Source organism: Rhinoderma darwinii, chromosome 4, assembly GCF_050947455.1.
Source record: "Rhinoderma darwinii isolate aRhiDar2 chromosome 4, aRhiDar2.hap1, whole genome shotgun sequence".
Classification (NCBI taxonomy): Eukaryota; Metazoa; Chordata; class Amphibia; order Anura; family Rhinodermatidae; genus Rhinoderma; species Rhinoderma darwinii.
Window position 1 is genome coordinate 58,251,583 of NC_134690.1, and position 21,359 is coordinate 58,272,941.

Below are 21,359 nucleotides of genomic sequence, written 5' to 3' on the forward strand. Positions count from 1 at the left end.
AATTGCCACAATAAGTGATCTGACATCTGCCAGATGATACCCAATGATTAATTGGCACTGCCGGATTCTGTCCGCTAAGGAACAATTTTATGTAGTCAGAATTTCTGAGCAGACTGAAGAAACGTTGAGCTCTTATAGGCGCTACCTTGTCGGTTTTTGACAAGTTATCAACTTTAAATGGCAATATCTGTGGAGAAGCTCTAAAGGCTGCAGAGAGGGGCCCGAAAGTCTCTCTTCTACATTAGAGGACAGGAGAACTAATAATGCCATGTAATGGTTGGTTGGTTGGTTGGTTGGTTAGTTGGTTGGTTGGTTGGTTGGTTGGCTGGACCTCGGCACAGATTTTTGGAAAGTGGTTGACTACAACACACCCTAATTTAACAAGTCATGCACCTATGTTAGGATAGTTGGACATGATCAGGACAGTTTTTTTTAAGCCTCTGGGTTTAAAAAATAATGTTTCAAATCACTAACAGAAAGAACATGAAGGAAATACTGAGAAACTAAAATAAAAAGTAGTTTTACAAAATTGTAGAATTTTTCTTTATACATTGTAAGTTTTATTGAAATAAAATTTTACATTTTATTTAAGACTGGCTATTGTTCCCCAGTGGCGTAGACTAAAATCCCTGGACCCTGACATGGAATGCCTTATTTGAAGATTTGGACGACTTAGAGGGGTCCCCCTCTTTAAACCAGAACATAGAGCCGCTCTGTAAGCATTAAATAGTCGACATGTAATGCTACATTAAGAATGTATGATAAGACGTGGCTGATTGCCGGAGGTTAGAGGAGCCACACCTATAGCAATTAGCTGGCGATCAGATGGCTTCTATTTAAAAAATGGTGGTCTTCACGAGACAACTCCTTTAGGGTACGTATTTAATTTCCATTTGTATAGTAAGATATCTCTGTATAGAATTAATACATTATTGGGCTGTTATATCATATAATACACCTGCACAGCCCATATATAATACTGCTGCTCTCTTACGTATGTGACTCAGGGGTCCTGGATCACTCAGACACTAAAGCCGCCCATACACATAACATAATTGTTGGATGACCGCTATTTCTCCAGACTCCACCATGAACATGTATGTTCAGCTCGGCCAAGCGTTCATGTTTATTTCTATGGGGAGAGGGGTATAATCCACTGCCAAACACCTCTGGCTGCAAATTATCTTCTATAAAAACAAAGGACCGGGCATATTGAAATCCAACATCCCTGGTCCCTCTTTTCCCCCACATCTGCTGTCAGGTTAGAGTTGGGTGCCCCCATTCACCTCCGAAACCGGTACTTTCTTTTCTCTTATGTGTGTGGGAAGCTTAAGACCCTGGTAGAACTGCAAACTTTACGCCACCTAGTGCTACGCTAAATCTGCTCCCTGAGGACTTATGTTGGGGGGAGAAAATAGTTTCATGGAAGACTATGGAAACAAAAGAAAAAAACACCCATACAGAAATTCCCACAAGGTCTCAAGATTGGAGAACAGTTACAAAAGAAATCACGCAGTAGAAGTTCTTATTCATTCATACAGTCTTCTATTTCTCCAAGACGTGACTTCATATAGCACTGAAGCATTAGCAGAAGTGAAGGAAAACTGGTGAATAAGGGGCAAAGGCTACTCCACACTTGGCCCTAAGGACGGCATCTGTTAATACAATCTGAGCGATATAACACAATGGTATTCTCCACACTGTCATCCTTCTTTTGTTTCCTGAACTCATTGTCGTGAATCGTGCTTTTATAAGATCTCAGCTCCAGATTTCATGACGACGATGTAGTGATGTTTTATTACACAGCCTCCGCGTCAATAGACCAGCAATGATTAGTCATGATACCGCTTATATATAATGTACATATTTGTTTCCTCTCATTCTGTTTTTGAGAAAGCCCACCAACCACTCATGTAAGTCCACTCCAACATCCTAGTTTTGTACTCTTTACATACTTCCTCCCTTCCAAACTTCTTCCCTTCCAGGTGCACAAACATAAAGTCTGATCTTTGTTTCAGGAGTTTTCCGCATTTTTAGACATGTCACATGTTAGAAGTCACATCACTGGAGGTCCGGGAGCTGGAAACGACATAGAAATGACAAATATGTCCAGACACTAATTTCACTGGAGATATGACCACACATGGTCAACCATATTTCCAAAGAAATCAATAAAAATCTTCTACGTTCCCTCAAGCAATGTTGTCTTCAAACATGACAAGAACAACCTACAGGGGCCTGAGTGGTGGTGGCAGAAGACTCATGGCTTCCTTCTTTGGTGTATTTTCAATCCCTGAATCATGCATTACCCCTCAAAACTTGTACAAGTCGTAGGGCACCGTGCACATGGCCCAAATATTCATGTTCTGTGGCATCCGGAAAGGCTTCCCTTGTCTAACAGGATATGATTGATCCCAACGTTGGTCTAAATATAAAGCTTCTCGTCGTAGCCTATGGATCATTTCAGATGCTACGGCCACAAAATCTAGACCTTGAATGGTTCTACTAAAACAAATTTAGCTCATTACAGATTCCCCTCCTGTGACATGTCCCAAGTTGGGCATCACATCACTGGAGGTCCATGAACTGGAAATCACTGATGTCCTAGACAAATGGGTACAACTATGTCTCCACGAAAATCAATGAATACCTTCCAGCTATGTTACTGACATGAGAGGAACCACCTGCAGGGCAGATTCACTTACCTACAAGTCTGCTGGTTTTAAGGAAACTGCTTATATGTCAATTACTTAAAGGGGTTGTCTCTCTCATTGTTTAATAAAAACGGCTTCTCTATACCCCTAGCGATCAGATGTTACTGCTGTGGGATGTTACATCTGGCCATACATATTTCCTGCAGTGGCTGCGGCAGGGAAAATGCAGTATTACGTGCAATGCATTTAAATGAATGGCCAACCATGTAATGCATGGACGGGCCAAATCCATGAGAGCATGTGGTACTCTATGGCTGGGTTCACACACCCTATTTACGGACGTAATTCGGGCATTTTAACCTCGAATTACGTCCAAAAATACGGCTCCAATGCGCCGGCATACATCTGCCCATTCATTTGAATGGGCTTTACGATGTTCTGTGCCGACGGTCATTTTTTTTACGCGCCGCCGTAAAAAAGACGCCCGCGTCAAAGAAGTGCCTGTCACTTCTTGGGACGTAATTGGAGCCGTTTTCCATTGGCACCATAGAAAAACAGCTCCAATTACGTCCGTAATGGACACAGCGAAAAACGCCGGCAACATGCCATTACGTCTGAAATTCAGGAGCTGTTTTCTCCTGAAAGCAGCTCCGTGATTTCAGCCGTAATGGACGGTGCCGTGTGAACATGCCCTTACATAGCATTCTTGCTCCTAGAGGGAGTGTCGCCCATGGGACCCCCTTCTATGACATCCATATGCCCTAAAAGGCCATTTAGACTAGGGATGTCACGATACCAGAATTTGCACTCCGATACGATACTTCGTGTAGTATTGCGATACTTGATACCAAAACAATACTTTTGGCAACAATAATAAAAAAAAGTTCTTCTGTTTTCTGATGTGAGGCGCGTGGTGTGATGAATTTTTAACCCCATCATGTTCCTCAGTCATAATGGACATTGGGTTAATGTTTGAGGTACATGATGGGGTTAATTACTATTAATGTGAGGCACATGGAGGTTCAAAATTCATAACACCTCGTGCCTCACATTATGAAGTGAAAGAAAGCAGTTTTTTATTTTATAACAGTGTAAACATGAATGACACTATAAATTTGTTATTACGGTGGCGACAATACCGAATATGTGTATTTCTTATGTATCAAGACTTATTTTAATGTTTATTGTAATGTGTGTGTGTATTTTTTTTTTTAAATTTAACATTACTTTATTTTATTTTTTTACTTTTTTTATACTGTGCAGTGCGCCCGCCATGTTCTGTCTTCAGTGCCGCCGCTCATTAGTGCAGCGCTGTTCGCATCACATCATGCTGACCGCGCGCACACATCTCAGGAGCGGGGTAATGACTGTATTACACAGCCGCAGCCCCGCTCTCATACATTCATGTATTATTATACTTAGCTGTGCGGCCGCACAGCTTAGTATAGAAATAAATGAAATAACAGTATTGAACCGTTTGAGGGTGCACGGTATCGAAACAGTATCGAAGTTTCGATGCATCATGCATCCCTAATTTAGACAGGGATTGTGACTGTGAGACAGCCCCTTTAATACAATTTTATTATTAGAAATGTTCAGTGCCCAACAGTGAGGTGCCCTTTAAGTCGAATCCACACATAATATTTCGCCATGTTTCTATCAGTGCTTTTATTTCGGGCACTTTTCAAAGCTATAAGCGCTGCGGCTAGATGTTTGCTGTTAGGGTATGTGCACACACAAAATAAATAAACATCTCCAAATCCGGAGCTGTTTTCAAGGGAAAACAGCTCCTGATTTTCAGACATTTTTTAATCAAAGTCGCGTTTTTCGCTGCATTCTTAGGGTATGTGCACACACACTAATTACGTCCGTAATTGACGGACGTATTTCGGCCGCAAGTACCGGACCGAACACAGTGCAGGGAGCCGGGCTCCTAGCATCATAGTTATGTACGATGCTAGGAGTCCCTGCCTCGCTGCAGGACAACTGTGCCGTACTGAAAACATGATTACAGTACGGGACAGTTGTCCTGCAATGAGGCAGGGACTCCTAGCATCGTACATAACTATGATGCTAGGAGCCCGGCTCCCTGCACTGTGTTCGGTCCGGTACTTGCGGCCGAAATACGTTCGTCAATTACGGACGTAATTAGTGTGTGTGCACATACCCTTAATGGCGTTATTGGAGCTGTTTTTCTATAGAGTCTATAAAAAACGGCTCAAAAAACGGCTGAAGAAGTGACATGCACAACTTTTTCGAAAAGCGGGCGCATAAAAAAATCCCCCGTCGGCACAGAACAATGGGCAGATGTTTGGAGGCGTTCTGCTTCCAATTCTTCAGCCGTTTGAACATACCCATAGTGAGTATCTACATGCCATTTTCTGCACCCAAAGTTAAAGTAAAAATTCTTTCTTGGAATCTTTATGCGGTTATCTTACCCATCATGTGACCCACAGTGCACTGCTCTCTGCTAGATAATTCTAAATGTAGCTAATGGAGAATAAAACATAATGTAATGATATGTGGATTTAAATAATGGATGTTATAAAAATGTTGAGTTCTCCTTTAAGCAGTTATCATACACCATCATATAATTGCTGAGCAGCACCGGTCATTAGGGAACAGCACAAGACACACTCATCTCCAGTGTATTGACTATTGCTGATTATATCATGGCACCCTGTTACACCTGTGAATCCAGGCTCGAATAATACAATACGAAAGATCAAAGGGCACAAACAACAAGGAAGCTGGAACCAAGCGATAAAAAAAATATGCATAACGCGAGAAGATGATTGATGAATGTGACAGTATAAGATGTAAGTAAAACATGCAATAAAATAATAAAACCACCTAAGGGTCAAACACAACACTACATAAAAAGCCATAATGAAATGTGCTGGAAACTGTCAGTACGAGGGCAAGAGTCCATCCTCGCTACTCACTGATGGATCACATGGTCTTACATTTCAGGGTACGGGGATTCCCAGGGCAGGAATCTATTCCTAGCACTAAACTAGTGTATGATATTGGGACTGTCATCCTAGTTAGAGAACACGGATTAAATTACGGGAACTGCTAGCGGCACTGCTGTAATAAAAGACCGGAAGCCAGTACTAACTAGAGGTTAGCAGAGGGTGCAAAGGAGCAGCGGGGCAGTTGTTCATAGTAGCCTATCCAATTCCACGTCTCATTCATCAGAGTGACTCCGTGTGTAGGGGATGTTGGAAGAAATGTGTCCCACATCTAATGTCTCATCACCTCCCACTATATTGACCATGTACTACAACAAAGCAAGGCTGGCATAAGTAAAGGCTGGTTTACACGGGCATATTTCTGCCCATAACGAGCGCCAATCATCGATATAACAAGTCAATCGGTGCTTGTTTAAAGGCCCTTTTACCCAGGCCGATGAAAACTGTATAGAGACAAACGATCATTCATATTATCGTTTGGTCCGCACATAGTTTGCATATTGTCGGCAGCTCATCCTGTTAACACGGAGAAATGTGCTGCCGAAAACGATTATTTTTTTAGGCTGCATAAAAGATGCGATCAGCCGACGACCAAACTTTTGTTTGACTGCTGATCGCTGACATGTTTACACGGGCCAATGATTGTAAACGAGCGCTTATACAAACGCAAGTCCCTCCGATTTTTTTGTTCATGTAAATGGGCCTTATTGCAACATGCGCAGAACAAAGGTGATCTATCAATATAACTAGACATTAGGTACAACCCAAAGAGTAATACACAAAGATGCACGACGACCATGCTTCAAAAACTGCAGCAAAAATGGGTTGTTGTTTTTTTTACCCTCTTTTTGGCTGAATAAAAATTCACAAAAACTGCAATGTGCCAACAAGGCTAAGGCCAGGATTTAGCATGGAGTTTAATGCAGATTTTGTTGCAGTTTTTGGCTCAGTTTTTTGAGCCAAAGCCAGAAGTGGATCCAAAAGGATGGAACAGTATAAAGAAAAGACAGAGGCATCTCCTTTCAATGGTGTCCACTCCTGTGTTTGACTTTTAAAAAAATTGAGCCAAAGACTGGCACAAAAACTGTAACAAAAACTGCCACAAAACCCGGTTTGCAAACCTGGCCTTAAATGGTCACCATCTTTTCAAACAAACTTTGTATTAATCAATAGTACAAGCGAATATAATACATTTTGTAAAATATCTAATTAGTGAAAAATGCCTCTTTCTCAACTTATCAGACTCCTCTTCTTCCCCACCTTGCTCCTAACTAGGGATGCACGATGCATCGAAACTTCGATACTCTGCATCCCCAAACGGTTCCATACCGTTATTTCATGTATTTCGATACTTAGCTATGCACAGCACAGCTAAATATAGTAACTCATGAATGTATGAGAGCGGAGCTGCGGCCGTGTATTACAGGCATTGCCCTGCTCCTGAGTCCTGACAAGTGCGCGCTGTCAGGATGATGCCATGCGGCCAGCGCTGCACTAATGAACGGCGGCACAGAAGACAGAACATGGCAGACGCACTGCAAAACACCCCCATGTTCTGTCTTCAGTGCCTGCGCCGCCGCTTATTATAGTGCAGCGCCGGCCGCATCACCTCATGATGACCGCGCGCTCACTTGTTGTCAGGAGCAGGGCAATGGCTGTATTACACAGCCGCAGCCCCGCTTTATAACGGTGCAGATCAGAGAAACCTCTCATCTCCGCCGCTATTCTCCAGAACGCTGCAATCAAAGCTGACTGCAGCATTCAGGGGAAAATGAGAACGGGAGATGCCCCTTGGATTGCATCACAGGAATCCCTGTGATGAGATTGAGCGACATACCATACATGCCCGGCCTTAGCTACGTGCGACACGTGCGGTCGCACAGGGTGCCAGCCGCCATGCTGTAAGGGGGGCGTTAGCGGGTGAATTTCTCCCGCTCTGCGGCTACTGCTCGGGGCGCCAGCGGTTCAGGTGTCACTCACTGACCTCACTACTGGCTTCCCCGCGCCGCGACTACTGCTCCCCCTCCTCGTCTTACGTCCTGAGTGATGATCAGGCGTGATGACATCACTCAGGACGCAAGACAGGGAGGTGACTATCTTACCATACGGTCCTGCTCTGACTATTTCCTCAGGGATCCAGCAGCATCAGCGGGCACAATGCACTCTAAGAAGCCCAGCAGGCCAGTCAGACTGTGGGTTAGGTTGTATGGGGGCACTGATGGTTGTGGGCAGAGGATTCAGTGTCACCTTGGTGCCCATTTGCCACTTATTGCCACTTTAGTGTCCTGTTCAGCGCCCCTTCGATGCCCATTTGCCATTTATTGCCCATTTATTCTTCTGTGACAGAGGGTGCTAAAGGGGCAGTAAATGGCAAATATGCATCAAGGGGGCACTGAACATAAGGACACTAAAGGGGAAATAAGTGGAAAATGGGCACCAACATGGCACTGAACGACACTGTTGATAAATGGCAGATGGGCACATTGTTCAGTTGCTCCATAGTGCACATTTACCATTTGTTGCCCTTTTTAGACCCTGTACACATTACATTAAAGAGGTTAAAAATAAATTCTGTTGAAGCAGTAGAGAAGTTAAAATAAAAAAGTACTTATACTTACCTCTCTCCTCCCAGATGTTCCTGCGCTGGGGGCTCCCGTCACCTCTGTTCACTGTTTGTATGCAGAGCAGCTGCAGCGGTGATGTACTGTCGACGTGATGTCACCACTGCAGCCGCTCTGTATACAAACCGAGGACAGAGGTGACGGGAGCCCCCAACTCAGGAACGTCTGGAAAGAGAGAGGTAAGTATGGGCTGCGTTCTTATTTTAACCCTTTCAGGACTGAGACATTTTTTGCTTTTTCATTTAAGTTTTTCACTACACGCCTTCCTAGAGCCATAACTTTTTTTTTATTTTTCCGTCAATAGGATGGTGGTTATTTTTTGCAGCATGAGTTGTAGTTTCTATTGGTAGCATTTATATTACCATACAATGTACTGGGAAACTGAAAAAAATTCTTTGTGGGCTGAAATTAGAAAAAAACTGATTCCTCCATAGATTTTTGGGTTTCGATATTACGGCTTTCATCGTGCGGTAAAAACGACAACTTAACTTTATTCTGCGGCTCAATACGATTAAGGTGATACCAAATTTATATAGTTTTTTTTTTATATATTTTACTACTTTTACAAAGAAAACTATTTGTTAAAAAAACATAACTTTTTTTATATTTTTGTCTAAGCGGTGTGAGGGCTTATTTTTTGCGGGACGAGTTGTAGCTTTTATTGGTAGAATACTTTGGTACATGCAACTTTTTGAGAATTTTTCATGAATTTTTTTAGAGCTAATGTAAACAAAAAACAGCGATTTTGGCTATTTACTTTTTTTTTTTACGGCCTTCACAGTGTGAGTTAAATAAGAAGTAATAAAAAGTACCAACATTGCCAACGTGGACAGCAGTTTTAATATTTTTTCCTATTATACAAAAGATAGCCTTTAAGTAAACGGAGTAAGGGGCAGTTCACACGTTGCGTAAATACAGCAGATTTTCCGCAACAGAATTAGTTGCAGAAAATCTGCAGCAAATACAGTAGCAGCAAAGTGGATAAGATAAAACAAATCTCCTCCACACGCTGCGTAAACACTGAGCGGAAAAAACTGACATGCAGAGTTTTATTCTGCAGCATGTCAATTGTATTTGTGTAAACGCACCTTATGTGTTGCGAGGTTTCCCCATTGTATACAATGGGGAGGTAAATTCCGCAACAAATAGCAGTTGTTGTGTTTTTTGCGGCGGGTTCAGAGCGATCTCGCCGCAAAAAACGCCACTCAGAAAACAAACAATATATTATACTTACCTAGGAATCTGTGTTTTATCCTCCTGGGATGACGCTTCATCTCATGTGACCTCCGCTGCAGCCAATAACAGGCTGTAGCGGCGGTCACATGGATGAAAGGTCATTGCAGGAAGCCGGCGTGCAAGCAGGCTAGCTAAGTGCTGCAGTTTTTCGCAACAGACATTCCAGGCGAGAAACTGCCCCACAGTTTGGTGCGGTTTTTTTGCCAAAAATTCCATGCGGCGCAAAGGGCGGATACGCTGCGGTTTTTTTACGCAGCGTATCCGCCCTGTGTGAACTCAGCATTAAGGTAATTTCACATTAAATCCTGCCCATCCGTGTAATGTATGCGCCGGGAAATCTCCCAGAACGTATGGTAAACAGTTCCATACACCTGATGGAGGTAAAAAAAAGCCTCAGTTCGGATGGGACTGCGCTATTTTATGTAGTGGCGTCCAGGAAAAAAAAAATGATACTGCATTTTTTGTGTCCATTTAATGTATGCGCCAGGAGCTTTTCCGCCGCATATGATAAATGGACAGGCAGGACATAATGTGTTCACACTGTGCTAAAAATGGCGGAAAAATCGGAAGCGAAACGCCTCCAAACATCTGGCCATTGGGAAAACGACGTTCTCTTCCGACGGGACGTTTTTTAGTTAAAAACGGTTAATAGAGTTAAAAGAGTTAAAAAACGGCTGCGGAAAAATATGGCCACGAAAAATAAGTGCATGTCACTTCTTCAGCCGTTTTTGGGGCCGTTTTTCATAGACTCTATAGAAATACAGCACTAAAAACGCAGCGAAAAACGCGACTTTGAATAAAAAACGGCTGAAAATCAGGAGCTGTTTTCCCTTGAAAGCAGCTCCGTATTTTGAGACGTTTTTTATTTTGTGCGTGCACATACTCTTAAAAACACTAGTGTTTTTGTAAAGTTCTTTTTAAACTACAGGCGCTTTTGACGCGTAAATCAGAACTCCCATTGACTATAGAAATTAGGTGCAATTTTTGCGCATTTTCGGCACGTTTTACGTACCAAAGAATTGACCTGACACTACTTTTTTTACGTGACACAAAATGTGTCGTATGCACTAACAGCACGCTATATCATTGATGTCAATGGGAGGCTTAAACCAAGCATTTTTTACGCGTTTTTCGGCGTGACAAATGCACAAACAAAAGCCCCAAATGCTGACAATACATAACAATGATAAATGGAGTGGGGGGCACCAAAGGGCAATTCCGCACAGGGCACCCTGTAGCCTAAGGCTGGCCCTGATACCATATATGGGCAGACAGCTCAGGGTCCATTGATGCCGGCTGCGCGAAAATCATGCAGCCACGCACCATATGCTGATGACACACGGACCTTCTGCGCGCGCAAAACGCAGCGTTTTTTGCACGTGCAAAACGGACTCGTCCGTGTGAATAAGGCCTTAGTGTGAGGCACATTCAAAATTCATCACATCTCGCGCCTCAGATCACAAAATGGAAGAACTTTTTTATTTTTTTATTACTGTTTTGGTATCGAAATCGCAATACTACACGAAGTATCGGTATCGAAGTCCAAATTCTGGTATCGTGACATCCCTATTCCTAACTGTTCACCCACTCTGAGTTTACTGCTAAATCCGTCTCCTCAAGACATAATGGACTGTTAGCTCACTGAAGGATCAGGTTCCAGCAGCCCATAAAAGTCTATGGAGAGAGGAGGGGAAGGAGGGAGTCAGAGAAAGGCCTAGAGGCACAAAGATGCTGCTGCTTCTAGTAAGTCTTCAATGTCACCCAAGTGCTGGACTCTCAGCTACACTGCTCATTGCGCGTGTGTGTGTGTGTGTGTGTGTGTGTGTGTGTGTGTGTGTGTGTGTGTTTGTGTGTGTGTTTGTGTGTGTGTGTTTATGGGTGTGTGTGTTGGATAGAGATAATAAAGCAGGATACTTCTCTCTATGTGTTTAGAAGACATGATAGAAGTTACACTCCACCACTAGTTCAGAAAGAACTGAGAATTAGAAAATTAGAAAAAGAGCCTGCAAAGGGAAGAACCGCTTAAAATTGCCATATACAAGTCCTAAATGGCCAGAAATAGTGTTAGTCCTCATGTAAACACATGACAGTTTATTCTGAACAGTTACCTGAAAGTTTAGGTATGCTTTAAGAATATAAAGGAGTTGTCCTACCATTAAATATTATATTTATTATATAGATCATAAAAATTAACAATGTTTGCGATCTACATGTTGTTAAAAAAAGCAATCCAGTGAGGAGTTATGACAGTTAGGGCCTGTTCACATCAGCGTTCGCTTTCCGTTCCGGGGTTTCGCCTGAGGTTTCCGTCGGGTGAATACCGCATATCAATGGTGACGGAAACATTGCTAATGGTTTCCGTTCGTCAACATTCCGGCAGGTTTCCGTTTTAACGACGGAATCAATAGCGGAGTCGACTGCGCTATTGATTCCGTCGGAAAACCAGAAACCTGCCAGAATGGTGACGAACGGAAACCATTAGCAATGTTTCCGTCACCATTGAGATCAATGGTGACAGAAACGGAAGCTGTTGTTTCAGTTTCACTTTCCGTTGCGGGGTTCACCCGACGGAAACCTCCGACGGAACCCCGGAACGGAAAGCCAACGCTGATGTGAACAGGCCCTTACTTACATAGTATGTCACCACCTGGTGTTCAAAGTGTATAGCAATGTATACAGTAGAAGCTATCTTTATCTAGACTTTTAAAGCATTAAATACACAGTAGCAAGAACCTTTAACTTGACTTTTTCAATCACTTTTCAATGGCTTTTGTTGTGTGATATCACTCTGCAGCAAGTTATCAGTCAAGATAATACATCTGTACATCCCCCTACTAAGCTGAGTGCTAGTGGACACGCATGCTCAGTCACTCTCCCCACAGCCCGATCTCTACATAGGGATCCTCTGTTCACTGCAGAGCAGCCAACAGAAATAGCTTTCTTCCCTGCTAGTCAGGGTAGGAGCATAGCCTCTGAAGTAGCATGGCAGCATAGCGAAGAAGACCCTTTCTGCAGGGGAAGTAGGAAGAAACTATATTGTCAGATGATAGAGAGGGAAGGAGACTGATTCTGCTCAGAGCCCCTCCCCCAACAGCACAGATTAGCAGCTCCAAAAGGGTACACATGAAGCAAAACGTTGTGAAAAATGTATTTTTTTTTTTAATGCTAGAAACACTGCATTTACATTAAAACCGTTATTAACAGAAATCCTGAATTTTTGGTATGAAAATGATTCAACACCCCTTTAAAGTAGAGCTAAAATAAATACTAATGTACATAGCATGGTATATTTCAAATTTGGTTTTGTCTTTTCAATATTCTGTAACATTTGACCCCTATTTTAAAAGGTCGGAAACAGGACAAACTATTCTGGACTTTATTTTTTTAGGTGCATTATGGGGAAGAGAACATGCACATTTTTCCATTGCACATTTTCACCTCATATACTTATATAATGAGTTTTCCTGCATTTAAAAAATATAAAAAAATAAAAAAAAGGTTTGTATGTAAAAATATTAAACTTTCTAATTCCCTCTGTCCTCTTCTACCCTTCCTCCTCTCCTTCTTTGGAAATCCAGCTTTAATGGCATGTCATCTATAGTGGCATCATGTTACATGTCCACGAGACATGACATCACTATAGAAAAAAAGTCACTGTGACCATCAGCAGACCACTGCGGTCACGTGACATGATACCCATAGGAGTGGTGCATGACCCAGGAGAACAGCAATGTGGAATATGAGCACATTTGGAATAATCTGTATATCAGAAAGTTCATTATTTCTGTATTTTAGGTGCACACACAGTTTATTTTAAATTCTGGAAAACCCCCTTAAAGGACTGGATGTTATTCTTTGTGCACTATTTACATAAGCCATTGTTATAATAAGGGCAGTCATAATCCCTTCATATTTGGAAATAATGCAAGGAAATCTATGCATACCAGTGTACAGAAAATGCATTGGCATTGTGATATTGTGGTCATTTGTTCCACTGGATACTCTCCAAGGCAAAGTTTGCAGGAAACCAGGGGTCCAAAGCCAAATCCCACGTAGGCCGGTATCTTGCTGTAGTCATGGCAGGTTAATCTGAAAGTAAGAAAAGAATGTAAACATTAATACACCCACACATACATTATATATATATATATATATATATATATATATATATATATATATATATATATATATATATATACATACACACACACACACACATACACAATATGTACTGCTGCTACCCTGGCATCCCTGGTATTTTATATTCTAGAGCAGGGGTGTCAAACACACGTAGCTCCCTCGGGAAAGGAGACTGCAGTCTGAAGGGGGAGCGCGCTGGTACTCCTTCATGCCATCACACAGCCCCCTGTAAATAGTGCAACCCAGAGTAGATAGCGTCCCACACACCCCACCCTGTTGACAGCGCTACACCCTCCCTCCCTGTAGATAGCTCTATCAGAGAGAAGGAGTTCCAGAGCAGAGACTATACTTGCGCTCTGCTCTGGGACACCTGCTCTGGGGAAATCCCTGACATCACTGTCCATATATGGGGTGTGGCATTATCTACAGAAGGCACTGTGACATTATTTACAGAGGGCACTGTGGCACTATCTACAGAGGGCACTGTGGCACTATCTACAGAGGGCACTGTGGCACTATCTACAGAGGGCGCTGTGGCACTATGTAAGGAAGGGGATGCCAAATCTTGACATTCTTGTGTCTGCCAACGCTGCCAACTTAGCTGCCGGACTGCATGTACACTTAAACTGGAAAACTAGATTGTTAAACTACACGTGGAGTAAACTCATTTTAAACCGAATGGGTATTATTATAGTAATGTAGTATTGTTATAGTAATGTAGTATTGTTATAGTAATGTAGTATTTATTATAAGAAATGTAGTATTGTTATAGTAATGTAGTATTATAATAATGTAGTATTATTATAATAATGTAGTATTATTATAGTAATGTAGTATTATTATAGAAATGTAGTATTGTTCTAGTAATGTAGTATTATAATAATGTAGTATTATTATAGTAATGTAGTATTATTATAGAAATGTAGTATTGTTCTAGTAATGTAGTATTATAGTAATGTAGTATTGGTATAGTAATGTAGTATTGTTATAGTAATATAGTATTATAGTAATGTAGTGTTATTATATGTAATGTAGTATTGTTTTAGTAATGTAGTAGTATAGTAATGTAGTATTATAGTAATGTAGTATTATTATAGTACTGTAGTATTATTATAGTAATGTAGTATTATAGGAATGTAGTATTGTTATAGTTACGTAGTATTGTTAAAGTAATGTAGTATTATTATGACAATGTAGTAGTATTATAGTAATGTAGCATAGTTCTAGTAATGTAGTATTATTATAGTAATGTAGTATTGTTCTAGTAATGTATAGTATTATAGTAATGTAATATTATTAGAGTAATGTAGTATTATAATAGTAATGTAGTATTGTTATAGTAATGTAGTATTATAGTAATGTAGTATTATTATAGTAATGTAGTATTGTTATAGTAATGTAGAATTATAGTAATGTAGTATTGTTATAGTAATGTAGTATTATAGTAATGTAGTATTATTATAGTAATTTAGTATTGTTATAGTAATGTAGTATTATAGTAATGTAGTATTGTTATAGTATGTAGTATTGTTATAGTAATGTAGTATTATAGTAATGTATACTGTTATAGTAATGTAGTATTATTATAGTAATGTGGTATTATTATAGTGATGTAATATTATTATAGTAATGTAGTATGGTATAGTATGTAGTATTGTTATAGTATTGTAGTATTGTTCTAGTAATGTAGTATTGTTATAGTAATGTAGTATTATAGTAATGTAGTATTGTTATAGTAATGTAGTATTATAGTAATGTAGTACTGTTATAGTAATGTATATTATAAATTATATATGTAGTATAGTAATGTAGTATTGTTATAGTAAGTAGTATTATAGTAATGTAGTATGTAATAGTAATGTAGTATTATAGTAATGTAGTTATAGTAAATATATAGAAACAACACTACTAGTAATGTAGTATTATTATAGTAATGTAGTAGTATTTTAGTAATGTAGTAATGTTATAGTAATGTAATAGTATTAATAGTAATATAGTATTGTTATAGTAATGTAGTATTATATTATAGTTCAAATAACGAATTAATTAACAATAATTTGTATTGTATAAATTTGAAAGTATGCGGCACGTCAACATAATTTTTTTTTCTATGTTCGGCCCATTTCCCCGACCGAGTTTGAGACCCCTGCTCTAGAGTATTATGGCAGCCGTGCATATATACTTGTTTACAGACACCACTCTACTGATTTTCTAAACTATATAGTACATGGCAGCAGCAGCATCCAAGTCAATATGTTATATTAAAATATCATGGCATTCAAGTATTGCAGTTAGTAACATACCAGCCCAACCCTAGTATAGGCACATAAGATAAAATACATCTAAAGACTTACTATTCTGGCTTTTGGCCACATCTGGTGCAAATAACCAGATCTACCATAGGCACAATAGGAAGAGTTATTAATAATATGATAAGATGTATGAATTCACAATTCAAAGTTGGTGAAAATGCGCAAATTGTACCAAATTTGTCAAAATAGCATACATTGCATGATACATTCGGACAACTCACTATATATGTTAGACATATTTCTCTTTCTTTAACCACATCATTGCAGATGTACATTTATACAAAGCACATATCTTTAATAAATTTCACACATTTTCTGACTCCTCTTAGCCATATAATTAAACTGTTGAGATAGAAGCAAAAAATATCTAGAGCACATAATACATTTTATAAATTTGTTGCAATTTTCCTAGCAAATCTGTATCTTATACAGGGAGTACATAGCTGATACCAGAGATATATACGTATCTCCTCACTTTCCCCTGTGCAGGTACAGACATACCGGCATAGGATGTATCCAAGGGAGATCTGTTCATTTTCATTCAAAGGGGTTGTCTGGTAAAGACACAGTCGCTACGCAAATACCGTAAAAGGGTGTCCAGATTCAGTCCCAAAAAATTATGGCCTATTCTCAGGATAGGCCAGCACAGCTGATCGGTTGGGGTCCGACTCCCAGCACTACCGCTGATCAGCTGTTTTGAAGGGGCCACAGCGCTCGTACGAGCACTGCAGCCTTTTCAAATCAAATGATCAGTGGGAGTGCCAGGTGTTGGCCCCCAAATTTTGGGACTGGACAACTCCTTTAATGAGGCATATTGATCAAATAAAAAGCCCCCATTTGTGACCTCCCTCCCAGTCAGAGTAGAGTGTCACTACAAAGAGTTGCCCTAGCTCTGAAAGGACCAAGCTTGTCAGGTCTGGTTCTATACAAAAAGGGTCTCTGGTCAAGCAGCAAAGTAACCCCCCCCCCCGTTTGCCATTTTTAGATACTTTGTCTTGTAAGCTACATATACATACCGTAATGCTGTGCTGTAAGAAATAAACTCTGATACAGTGTCCACATAATACTGCTTATACAGTCCACAAAATGCTAAAATAATACTAACATGTACAGTCCATATAATCCAAAATAACACAATTTTTCTGTTCCTCTATAAGGTGCTCTTTTTTATGTCCTCGGTGGCCCCCTAGGATACTGTGGCTGGCCCTGCAGTGTGTCTATGCATACTATGGATGCCTCAGTGATTTTAATGGCAACGTTTAATGCTAATACTTTCCTCGTCAATTAGCTGTTATAACTGGGGAAAATAGTTTGTGAGACCTCCTGAAGAGGGAACACCTGTGATCAACAAGTTACCAGTGACCCCTTTTAAGAAAAAAGATTCTCCACAATGAACAACCCTTTTAACAAAATAGTGCAATGCTCAACCATACCTCCCAACCGTCTCGGATTCCTCAGGACGCAGATACAGTTGAACCCAATTCTTAAGCAGGGAACCATAAGTTCCCTGCTCCTCCGCTTGTTGAGGCCTCCCCGGTCACAGCGCAACTTTAAGCGCTGTGCTCGGGGAAGCCCTTGATGTTACTGTCCAGAATGCCCGTTGCCGATGATCTGGCTGGGGATTCCGCTCCTAGAGGAAACCCCTAAGCCTGGTCACTGTCCATGTATGGAAGACGTCAGGGACTCCTCCTGGAGCGGAATCCCAGGCCAGAGTCGGCAATGGGCATTCTGCTCAGGCAGTAGCCACTGACGTCACTGTCCATATATGAACAGTAACGACTAGGGCTTCCCTGAGCCCCACGCTTAAAGTAGCTCCCTCTGCTCTGAACTAACTTTGAAGCAGGGAGCGGAGCGGAATCCCCGTTGCCAATGATCTGGCATATATGGACATTGACGTCAGGGGCTCCTCCTGGAGTGGAATCCCCAGTCAGAGTCGGCAACGGCATTCCACTCAGGGAGTAGCCACTGACATCACTGTCCATATTAGGGTTGTCACGATACCAGAATTTTAACTTCGATACCGATACTTCATGCAGTATTGCGATTTTCGATACCAAAGCGATACTTTGCCAACAATAGTAATAAAAAAAAAAAGTTCTTCCATTTTCTGATGTGAGGCACATGGTGTGATCAATTTTGAATGTGCCTCACATTAATAGTAATGAACCCCATAATGTTCCTCAGTCATAATGGATAATATTGGGTTAATGTGTGAGGTACATGATGGGGTTAATTACTATTAATGTGAGGCACATGGAGGTTAAATTCATCACACCTCGTGCCTTACATTAACCCCTTCCCTCTTTAGCCACTTTTGACCTTCCTGACCGAGCCTCATTTTTCAAATCTGACATGTGTCACTTTATGTGGTAATAACTCCGGAATGCTTTCACCTATCCAAGCGATTCTGAGATTGTTTTCTCGTGACACATTGGACTTTAAAGGAACAGTGTCATCACAAATTATTTTTTTATATGTTAAAGATGTTAGTGCTTTATTAAAAACGTTTATATTCATTTGTGTGTTTGTGTTTTACTTTTTCTTATTTTTACACTTTTTCTTCCCTATGGGGGCTGCCATTTTTTGTTCCATTTCTGTCTGTGTCGATTAACGACACATACAGACATGGAATACGGCAGCCACAGTCCCATAGGGACTGCGAACGGCTCCCGTCCCATTGACTTCAGTGTACGGCGTCTGTGTGGGAACTGCGCATGCGCCGCTCCCACACAGTCCAATTCGAAATTGGCGCCGTCCGGCGCCATTTTCCTGTGGACCAGAAGTCGCGGCCGGACAGTAATATTACTACTTCCGGTCGCGGCTTCCGGATTTGTGCACTTGGACCAGCGGCAGCAAACGGAGCGGACGGGCCGGAGGGAGCCGCGGCGGCAGGAGCAGGTATGAGATTTCAATGTATGTTCGTGTTTGTGTGTGTTTACTACTGTATGTAAACCTACTACACTGTGTGTTAGCTCAAAAAATGGCGACACACAGCGTAGGAGGTTACACCGTTCAAACCCCTCGTTTATCCCGGCACTAGCCAGGATAAAGGAGGGGGGGATGCTGAGAGCTCACTAGAGCGAGGGCTTTTAACCCATTGTTGCAATGCTGCAATTTTGGGAATAGCTCCATCTAGTGACCAAAAATGGGTAGTATTATAAATTAGAATTAATTTATAATATTTCCTGACTATTCCCTGACTCGTGAAAAAAATAAAAAAAATTTGAACAATGTTTAATCACCCACACACTAAATGTTTAATTTTTTAAAAAAAAACATGTTTTTCTGGCAACACATTCCCTTTAAGTTACTGGCAAAATTTGCTCGATATGTTCAGTATTTAATTGTGAAAAACACCAAAATTTAGCGAACAATTGCAAAAATTAGCATTTTTCTCAATTTAAATGTATCTGCTTGTAAGACAGACAGTAATACCACACAAAATTCTTGCTAATTAACATCCCCCATATGTCTACTTTACCCCATATGTCTACTTTAGATTGGCATTGTTTTTTGAACATCCTTTTATTTTTCTATGACATCACAATGCTTAGAACTTTAGCAGCAATTTCTCACATTTTCAAGAAAATTTGAAAAGGCCATTTTTACAGGGGCCAGTTCAGATGTGAAGTGGCTTTGAGGGCCTTATATATTAGAAACCCCCAAAAAGTCACCCCATTTTAAAAACTTCACCCCTCAAAGTATTCAAAACAGCATTTAGAAAATGTCTTAACCCTTTACACATTTCACAGAAATTAAAGTAAAGTAGAGGTGAAATTTACAAATTTCATATTTTTTTGCAGAAATACATTTTTAATACAATTTTTTTTATAACACAGAAGGTTTTAGCAGAGAAATGCAACTCAATATTTGTTGCCCAGTTTCTGCAGTTTTAGGAAATATCCCACATGTGGCCGTAGCCTGCTACTGGACTGAAGCACCGGCCTCAGAAGCAAAGGAACACCTAGTGGATTTTGGGGCCTTATTTTTGTTAGAATAAATTTTAGGCACCATGTCAGGTTTGAAGGGCTCTTGCGGTGCCAAAACAGTCAAAATCCCTCAAAAGTGACCCCATCTGGGAAACTACACACCTCAAGGAAATTATCTAGGGGTACAGTGAGCATTTTGACCACACAGGTTTTTTACAGAAATTATTGGAAGTAGGCCGTGAAAATTTAAATCGACATTTTTTCAAAGAAAATGTAGGTTTAGCGTTTTTGTTTCTCATTTCCACAAGGACTAAAGGAGAAAAAGCACTGTAAAATTTGTAAAGCAATTTCTCCCGAGTAAAACAATACCCCACATGTGGTAATAAACGGTTGTTTGGAGACACAGCAGGGCTTAGAAGGGAAAGAGCGCTATTTGGCTTTTGGAGCTCAAATTTAGCAGGAATGGTTTGCGGAGGCCATGTCGCATTTACAAAGCCCCTCAGGGGACAAAACAGTGGAAACCCCCCACAAGTGACCCCATTTTGGAAACTACACCCATTGAGGAAATAATCTAGGGGTATAGAGAGTGTTTTGACCCCACAGGTTTTTTGCATAAATTATTGGAAGTAGGCCCTGAAAATGACAATCTAAATTTTTTCAAAGAAAATGTAGGTTTAGCGAATTTTTTCTAATTTCCACAAAGACTGAAGGAGAAAAAGCACCGTAAAATTTGTAAAGCAATTTCTCCCGAGTAAAACAATACCCCACATGTGGTAATAAAGGGCTGTTTGGAGACACGGCGTAGCTGAGAAGGGATGGAGTGCCATTTGGCTTTTGGAGATCACATTTAGCAGGAATGGTTTGCGGAGGCCATGTCACATTTACGAAGTCCCTGAGGAGACAAAACAGTGGAAACCCCGCACAAGTGACCCCATTTTGGAGACTACACCCATTGAGGAAATTATCTAGGGGTATAGTGAGCGATTTGACCCCACAGTTTTTTTGCACAAATTATTGGAAGTAGGCCCTGAAAATAGAAATCTGTTTGGAGACACGGCGTGGCTTAGAAGGGAAAGAGCGGTATTTGGCTTTTGGAGATCACATTGAGCAGGAATGGTTTGCGGAGGCCATGTCACATTTGCAAAGCCCCTCAAGGGAAAAAACAATGAAAACGCCCAAAAAGTGACACCATTTAGGAAACTACACCTCTTGAGGAATTCATCTAGGGGCGTAGTGAGCATTTTGACCCCACAGATGTTACATAGAATTTATTAGAATTGGGCAGTGAAAATAAAAACAATCCTTTTTCTTCAATAAGACGTAGTTTTAGCGCAAATTTTTTCATTTTCGCAACAAATAAAGGAAACAAAAGAACCCAACATTTGTAAAGCAATTTCTCCCGAGTACGGCAATACCCTATATGTGGTCATAAACTGCTGTTTAAGCACACGGCAGGGCTCAGAAGGGAAGGACCGCCATTTGGAGTGCAGAT

The 21,359-nt window shown here is 40.8% G+C and overlaps 1 protein-coding gene across 2 annotated transcripts in view; it reads right to left on the bottom strand.

Annotated features, from left to right (window-relative positions):
- RNF144A (ring finger protein 144A) overlaps positions 1-21,359 on the bottom strand; it is a 109,132-nt gene that overhangs the window by 47,935 nt on the left and 39,838 nt on the right. For both annotated transcript variants that reach the window (XM_075861133.1, XM_075861132.1), the window contains exon 2: positions 13,431-13,575. In XM_075861133.1, the coding sequence (XP_075717248.1) occupies positions 13,431-13,472 (42 nt within the window). In that variant the 5' untranslated portion in view covers positions 13,473-13,575. The remainder of the gene's footprint in view (positions 1-13,430; positions 13,576-21,359) is intronic.